Source organism: Odontesthes bonariensis, chromosome 23, assembly GCF_027942865.1.
Source record: "Odontesthes bonariensis isolate fOdoBon6 chromosome 23, fOdoBon6.hap1, whole genome shotgun sequence".
NCBI lineage: Eukaryota > Metazoa > Chordata > Actinopteri > Atheriniformes > Atherinopsidae > Odontesthes > Odontesthes bonariensis.
The window spans coordinates 4124238-4132515 of NC_134528.1; the positions used below are offsets into that span (position 1 = coordinate 4124238).

At 44.5% G+C, this 8278-nt stretch overlaps 1 protein-coding gene across 4 annotated transcripts; it reads left to right on the forward strand.

The window, feature by feature from the left end:
- The first annotated feature begins 347 nt into the window (after positions 1-347).
- On the forward strand, positions 348-5685 carry LOC142374156 (microfibril-associated glycoprotein 4-like). Of its 4 annotated transcripts, none has more exons than XM_075457689.1 (7): positions 348-442; positions 538-601; positions 1994-2149; positions 2896-2934; positions 3046-3142; positions 3615-3785; positions 5283-5685. In XM_075457689.1, exons 2-7 carry the CDS (start codon positions 593-595, stop codon positions 5534-5536), a joined length of 726 nt encoding a protein of 241 aa, XP_075313804.1. In that variant the 5' UTR covers positions 348-442; positions 538-592; the 3' UTR covers positions 5537-5685. The 4 variants fall into 4 exon arrangements, with proteins under 4 accessions (XP_075313804.1, XP_075313805.1, XP_075313806.1 ...); XM_075457690.1 differs by having other exon boundaries at positions 369-442; positions 541-601; XM_075457691.1 differs by having other exon boundaries at positions 414-456.
- Positions 5686-8278: the final 2593 nt, after the last annotated feature.

Sequence of the window (8278 nt, forward strand, 5' to 3'; positions counted from 1 at the left end):
ATTGGTCGGCCGCGGTGCCACCTGGCTTCTGATTGGTCGGCCGCGGTGCCCCCTGGCTTCTGATTGGTCGGCCGCGGTGCCCCCTGGCTTCTGATTGGTCGGCCCCGGTGCCCCCTGGCTTCTGATTGGTCGGCCGCGGTGCCCCCTGGCTTCTGATTGGTCGGCCGCGGTGCCCCCTGGCTTCTGATTGGTCGGCCCCGGTGCCCCCTGGCTTCTGATTGGTCGGCCGCGGTGCCCCCTGGCTTCTGATTGGTCGGCCGCGGTGCCCCCTGGCTTCTGATTGGTCGGCCCCGGTGCCCCCTGGCTTCTGATTGGTCGGCCGCGGTGCCCCCTGGCTTCTGATTGGTCGGCCGCTGTGCCACCTGGCCACCTTCTGCAGGTATAAGCAGGGAAGTCTGAGAGCTGACAGGCGTTCGTGTGGAGAGTTCAGTTCCAGCTGCAGGTGAGTTCACACAGGTGAGCCCCGAGCGGGATGACTTTACACAGAGTGGCAGTCTGTCTCTGAACCCTGATCATTGCTTTATGTTGTGGATTCAGCAGCTCAGCAGAGATCCAGACTGACATCCGCCTCCGTCACTTCAACACAGCTGAGATGATGAAGGTGAGTTTGGACCTTGTTGAGCTCTTTAAAGCCTCGGGACAATATTTCAGAAGCTTCCAGGCTGCGTGGCTGCTTTCACCTGTCCGTGTGTCCCACAGGAGACGGGAGTCTCCATCACTGTCAGAGCGCTGAGGAGCAGCTGTCAGGTAGGAGCTCTCTGCTCTGGAGGTCAGAGGTCAGGGCGCTTCTGTCCGCTACAGGGAAACTGAGCCGTGTCAGAACTCGGATCATCGGAAGGTGACTTATCCGTCGCCTTGGGATCGGTGCTGTTAGCAGATCTGGGTCGAGTCGTGTTAAACAGACTCAGATGTTTGGGTCGTGGATGGATTTGCTCTGTCCAGATCTTAAAGGGACAGTTCGCCTCTTCTGACATGAAGCTGTGTAACATCCCATATCAGCAGCATCATTTCTGAACATCTTCTTACCCCCTGCTGCGTCCTGTGAGCAGAGTTCCAGCCTCGTTTTGGTGTTGATGAAGGTAGTCCGGCTAGTTGGCTGGGGTTTAAAAAATAAAGCGTTTTGCTTCTCAGAACAATATGCGTTCACCAGAGTAATACATTTGCATCACAAAATGGTTCTACAGGAAAAAGTCAGACCTCACAATCGCCTTAGTTTTCTGGTCCAGATCCAGTATTTAGTTTAGCCATGTTTTCCCCACAGTTTCTGCTGCTCTGCCATCACTCTCATTCACGCCACCCGTGTTTTTCCCCTCAGCGGCACTCACTCACCTATCACTCCGTCAGTATTTAGTTTCCAGGTTTCCTCATTCACTTTGCCAGATCCTACCCGTCATTATCCTTCACGCCAAGTTAAATATTATCATGTCAAGTCAAGTTCTTTGTTTTTTCTCGGTCACAGTGATGTTTTGTTTTCTCACAGTTTAGTTTTTGTCACCCGGCTCAGCCGCGCTTTGTTTTGAAATAATAAATCAAGTTTGCTTTTTGAAGTCCGCATCCTGTCGTCTACGCCTTGCACCCCCACCTTACTGACCAATGGCTGTCGTCTCACGCATCACTAACTCACAGCCAGTTAACTTTAGTCCAGGTGAGTTTGGCCCCGCCCCTTTTCCTGCTTCTGCCAATCACTCAGATCCTCCAGAACAGAGCAGAACGTCATGGATACAGAACGTGTGGCGAAACGTGAAGGTGCTGCAGCAAAGTGAGGAGCTAAAAAGAGGAAACTTCTTATTTATTTCTACGTCAAAAATCACGTTGTGCAGTTTTCCAGCTCAGCGACTCTGCAGTGAAACCTGCCTGCAGTCGGACCGCCACCCGCTGAGCACGTTCGGAGCAGCAAGAAACCGAAAAGACATGAAAGAATGTCTGAAGTGCGTTGAAGCTGCTCAGCAGCAGGTGGCAGACGGTAAGAATCTCCTCATGTCCTCTGTTCCAGCTCCCATCAGTCCTCCTCCTCCTCCTCCTGGCTCCGCCCATGATCAGCTGTAAAACCTTCCAGCCGGTCGACTGCAGCGACATCCACCACCACGACAACAAGACACCCAGCGGAGTGTACACCATCTACCCCATCGGATCCACATCTGCTGTCCAGGTACCCCTCATCCTGTCTGTGAAGCCCAGGCAGGGGCTGTTATTCACAGTCTCATGGAAGGAGGTGGGCCGAGGGGCCCGTCTAAGGGCCACAGCAGCCCAAACCTCCTTTCTGCTTTCAGTCTGTGGGTTCTTACTCCTGTAGGGGCGGTATGGGCTCTTTGGGGTCCTTTGAGGCTCTTTGGGGTCTTTTGGGGTCTCTTTTGGGGTCTCTTTTGGGATCCTTTGGGGTCTGTTTGGGGTCCTTTGGGGTCTTTTGGGGTTTCTTTGGGACCCTTTGGGGTCCTTTATGGGCCCTTTGGGGTCTCTTTGGGGCTCTTTGGGATCCTTTGGGGCTCTTTGGGGTCTTTTTGGAACCCTTTGGGGTTTCTTTGGGACACTTTGGGGTCCTTTATGGGTCCTTTGGGGTCCTTTGGGGTCCTTTGGGGGCTCTTTGGGATCCTTTTAGGACCCTTTGGGGTCTTTTTGGAACCCTTTGGGATCCTTTGGGGTCCTTTGGGGGCTCTTTGGGATCCTTTTAGGACCCTTTGGGGTCTTTTTGGAACCCTTTGGGGTCTCTTTGGGATCCTTTTAGGACCCTTTGGGATCTTTTTGGAACCGTTTGGGGTCCTTTGGGGTTTCTTTGGGACCCTTTGGGGTCCTTTAATGGGCCCTTTGGGGCTTTTTGTCTCGTAAAGACGTGTAAAATCTCCATGAAGTCTGGATCACATGAACACATGGTGTGTGTGTGTGTGTGTGTGTGTGCAGGTGTACTGCGACATGGACTCTCAGGGAGGACGCTGGACGGTGAGTTCTCCACCTGAAGTCGCGGCCGGTTAACGGAGAACCTCAGTTCTCTGAGTGTTCTCTGAGGTTCTGCCTTGACCCTCAGACCCTCAAACGCTTCTTTGCTTCCAGGTGTTCCAGAGGAGGATGGACGGCTCGGTGAACTTCTACAGGCCCTGGGATCAGTACAAGACGGGCTTTGGGAACGCTGCTGGGGAGTACTGGCTCGGTGAGACGTGACTTTGCTGGCTGTCCGTGTTCTTTGACTGTAGCGTAACATGTGTGGCGTTAGCTCCACCTACAGGTCAGGGGAGGAATGACAAACCTCCACAGGATGCCTTTTAATGTCAAGAAGAGTTGATAATGTCCAGCTGGAGCAGGTCTGAGTAAAGTGAGGATATAAAGTTAAGGTACTCTTGTTGGTCCTTATAATGAAGGTTTAAATCCTAGGCGGAGCTTACTCTTCTAATTATCTATGTCCTCATGAGTCGGTAATAAATCAGGTTGTAATTTTTTGAGTTGATTTTAAACACATTTTGAAGTGACTTTTCTGTTCTGTGGCCTGAAATATAATTGTTGATATCTTCAGCAGCTCTGTAGAGCATTCAGAAAGTGGTGTCCCTGTAATACACCCACAGAACCGGTCTGACAAGCGTCCTTATAACACATATAAACCTGTGTGTGTGTGTGTGTGTCTGTAGGTCTTGAGAACATCCATCAGATGACTCGCCAGCGAAACTACGAGCTGCTGGTGGACATGGAGGACTTTGAAGGAAAAAAGGTGTTTGCTCGTTACTCCTCCTTTAAGGTGGATGCTGAGTGTGACGGTTACGTTCTGCAAGTGACTGGATTCTCCAAAGAGGGAGGGGCTGGTGAGTTACCATGGTTACTCCTGCTGTGGAGTTTAATATCAGCTGTCTTTTCTGGAGACTTTGTCATGGTTTCACTCTGAGAGGAGCTGATCAGTTTTTCCTTTAATTTCCATCAAATAAAAACAATAAGAATACTTTGGTATCACTTCACTTGTGTTTCTGCAGGAGAAACTGAATCATTCCCTTCTTATATTTGCTGTGTTTCTGCAGGAGAAACTGAATCATTCCCTTCTTATATTTGCTGTGTTTCTGCAGGAGAAACTGAAACATTCCCTTCTTATATTTGCTGTGTTTCTGCAGGAGAAACTGAAACATTCCCTTCTTATATTTGCTGTGTTTCTGCAGGAGAAACTGAATCATTCCCTTCTTATATTTGCTGTGTTTCTGCAGGAGAAACTGAATCATTCCCTTCTTATATTTGCTGTGTTTCTGCAGGAGAAACTGAATCATTCCCTTCTTATATTTGCTGTGTTTCTGCAGGAGAAACTGAAACATTCCCTTCTTATATTTGCTGTGTTTCTGCAGGAGAAACTGAAACATTCCCTTCTTATATTTCCTGTTTCTGCAGGAGAAACTGAAACATTCCCTTCTTATATTTGCTGTGTTTCTGCAGGAGAAACTGAAACATTCCCTTCTTATATTTGCTGCGTTTCTGCAGGAGAAACTGAATCATTCCCTTCTTATATTTGCTGTGTTTCTGCAGGAGAAACTGAAACATTCCCTTCTTATATTTCCTGTTTCTGCAGGAGAAACTGAAACATTCCCTTCTTATATTTGCTGTGTTTCTGCAGGAGAAACTGAATCATTCCCTTCTTATATTTCCTGTTTCTGCAGGAGAAACTGAAACATTCCCTTCTTATATTTCCTGTTTCTGCAGGAGAAACTGAATCATTCCCTTCTTATATTTCCTGTTTCTGCAGGAGAAACTGAATCATTCCCTTCTTATATTTGCTGTGTTTCTGCAGGAGAAACTGAAACATTCCCTTCTTATATTTGCTGTGTTTCTGCAGGAGAAACTGAATCATTCCCTTCTTATATTTGCTGTGTTTCTGCAGGAGAAACTGAATCATTCCCTTCTTATATTTCCTGTTTCTGCAGGAGAAACTGAATCATTCCCTTCTTATATTTGCTGTGTTTCTGCAGGAGAAACTGAAACATTCCCTTCTTATATTTGCTGTGTTTCTGCAGGAGAAACTGAAACATTCCCTTCTTATATTTGCTGTGTTTCTGCAGGAGAAACTGAATCATTCCCTTCTTATATTTCCTGTTTCTGCAGGAGAAACTGAAACATTCCCTTCTTATATTTGCTGTGTTTCTGCAGGAGAAACTGAATCATTCCCTTCTTATATTTGCTGTGTTTCTGCAGGAGAAACTGAAACATTCCCTTCTTATATTTCCTGTTTCTGCAGGAGAAACTGAATCATTCCCTTCTTATATTTGCTGTGTTTCTGCAGGAGAAACTGAATCATTCCCTTCTTATATTTCCTGTTTCTGCAGGAGATGGTCTGCTTCGTCACAACGGAATGAAATTCTCCACCTTCGACAAAGACCAGGACATCTGGTCTGGAAACTGTGCCAAGTCATTCCTGGGGGGATGGTGGTATGACCAGTGTCACTCTGCAAACCCCAACGGAGTTTACCGCTGGGGGGCCGATAAGACCCTCTATGCTGTTGGAGTGGAGTGGAAACTCTGGAAGGAGCATGACTATTCCCTGAAGGCCATCAGCATGAAGATCCGTCCTGTGAAGTAACTCTGCAGGACAAACTAACAGAACATCGTCACAGGTTGATCTGTGTCTGTTCTCTCATCTATCATGTAACCCAACAGAATCTTTGAAATTAAAGCATCAATCAAAAGTTCACATGAACATTTCCAGCTTGAATAAAAGTCAAATGTTGAGTGTGAGCAAAGTTTTCTGTTTGGAAAATACTGCACTGTGAGGTCTTTAAGATGTGATGGAGCTCGGTCATTAAGAGCTTTATATGTGAGGAGAAAAATCTTAAATTCTATTCTGAGTTTAACAGGGAGCCAATGAAGAGAAGCTAAAATTGGAGAAATATGATCTCTGCTGTTAGTTCTCATGAGAACTCTGGCTGCAGCATTTTGGATCAGCTGAAGGCTTTTCAGAGAATATGTGGGACAGCCCAATAATAAAGAATTACAGCAGCCCAATCCTGAAGTAACACATGCATGGAGCAGTTTTTCTGCATCACTCTGAGACAGGATGTTCCTGATTTTAACAATATTACGAAGGTGAAAGAAGGCAGTCCTAGAAACCTGTTTTATATGTGAGTCAGAGGACAGATCCTGGTGAGAAATAACTCCAACGTTCCTCACTGTAGAACCAGAAGCCATGGAAATACCATCTAGAGTAACTATAGAACCAGACAGTTTCTCCCTGAAACGCTCAGGTCCAAAGATAACGACTTCAGTTTTGTCTGAATTTAGAAGCAGACAGTTCTGAGTCATCCAGGTCTTTATGTCTTTAAGACATGCTTGTAGTCTGACCAACCTATTGGGTTCATCTGGTTTTATAGATAAGTACAGCTGAGTATCATCAGCACAACAATGGAACTTTATGCCATGTTGTCTAATAATGTTACCTAATGGAAGCATGTATAAAGTGAAAAGAATGGGTCCAAGCACAGAACCCTGGGGAACTCCATGACTCACTCTGGTGTGTGAGGAAGATTCTTCATTTACAAGAACAAACTGGAATCTATCAGATAAATATGACTTAAACCAATAATGCAATTCCTTTAATCCCATCATTTAACATACTAACATGCTCAAATGTGTCCATAGGAGATTCAACCAAATAAACAAACTACAAAATATGACTTTTTATCAAATTTTGGAAAACTTTAAAACAATCGTCAACATTCAGTCCTTCAAGTTCATTTGTTAGAAGTAAAAAAAAAAAAAAAAGTACTTTAACTTTTGAGTTACTTTGACAAGAAATTAGACTTTTTACAGCTGCAGGGAGTGCAGGGAGTTCCCAGTCTGCGAAAGAATAAATTAAATGAATAATAAACTTGTAGATAAATAATAAAGTAACAATAAACTGAGAAATAAACCAAGTAAACTAAGAATAAACTGAGAAATAAACCAAGTAAACTATGAATAAACTGAGAAATAAACCAAGTAAACTAAGAATAAACTAAGAAATAAACCAAGTAAACTAAAATTAAACTGAGAAATAAACCAAGTAAACTAAGAATAAACTGAGAAATAAACCAAGTAAACTAAGAAAAAACTAAGAAATAAACCAAGTAAACTAAAATTAAACTGAGAAATAAACCAAGTAAACTAAGAAAAAACTAAGAAATAAACCAAGTAAACTAAGAATAAACTGAGAAATAAGTTTATTATCTTTGCAAGAGCAAAGATGCAGGAAGCTCTGCTCTTCATCACCTTTACAATAAACTTTTACCCCATTAACCCCTTTGTTGTGATTGGATGTTTCTCTGAACCGTGTCGGCCTCACAAACCAAACGCAGCTTTTCTTGGTCTGATGGCAACTGTAAACCTACAAGTTTCAGAAAAGTAAGTGAACTGAGCTGTTGAATAACGCGGGATACCCTCTGCGTACGTACGAGTACATAATAACCCCAATGCGGAGGGGTTTTTGAAAAGTTCTAGGGTGCGCCACTGAGCCATTTATCTCCGCCCACACACGATACCCTTTACATACGTACGAGGTCGGCAGGGTGGACGTGTGTGCCAAGTTTCATGACTTTGCGATGATGAAAAGGCTTTCTAACCACAAACGCCATCACACGATTTTCACCGCCTGGCCACGCCCACACCGTTCAGAGTTTGATTTGACATTTTGTACTGGATGTTCGTTGATATTACTCCGCCACCGCTAAGAAAATAGTTCGAGCATGAACGAGCTGCCAAATAAAACACGACAGAAGCAACTTTTCGCCACGAAATTTGATATGGATTACCAGTGCACACCAGTAACCACTCCGGTGAGTTGATGATTTTGAAAACGGACGTTTATGGTGCTTTTACGGACCTTTTTGGACATGCGCATGACTTGCCATTTTGAAGCAGGTTGAGATGAATCAAAATTAGGCAAAAACCGGAGACAGCAGTAAACATCAAAAAAGCGGTGAGAGGGGTTCTAAAACGACAGACGACTCAGAAAAGAGGCTTAATGTTGAAAATACCGCAGTTCTCCTTTAACTCAGTGTAATCCTCATTGTTCATGTCCCCTGGTATATTCTCTCTCTCTCTTTAAACTACTTATGTATGTATTTATTTTGGTATGCTTTTTTGTTCTTCATTTATTATTAATGATACTTGTCATGTTTTTGCACTGTTTTTGTATCTTGTAAAGCAAAATAAAGTATATAAAAAAAAAATTAAAATAAAACGAGCGAGGCGCCATGTTGTATTGAGAAGAAGAAGAAGAAGAAGAAGAAACCTCCAGTCCAGCAGATGGCGGGAAAATGAGGGAGGCGCCATGTTGTATTAAGAAGCA

Excerpts from the sequence above, each read along its gene's own strand:
- LOC142374156 (XM_075457689.1), top strand. Across the intron at positions 2,150-2,895 it reads GATCCACATCTGCTGTCCAG|GTGTACTGCGACATGGACTC; the intron begins GTACCCCTCATC and ends GTGTGTGTGCAG. Across the intron at positions 3,786-5,282 it reads CTCCAAAGAGGGAGGGGCTG|GAGATGGTCTGCTTCGTCAC; the intron begins GTGAGTTACCAT and ends CTGTTTCTGCAG.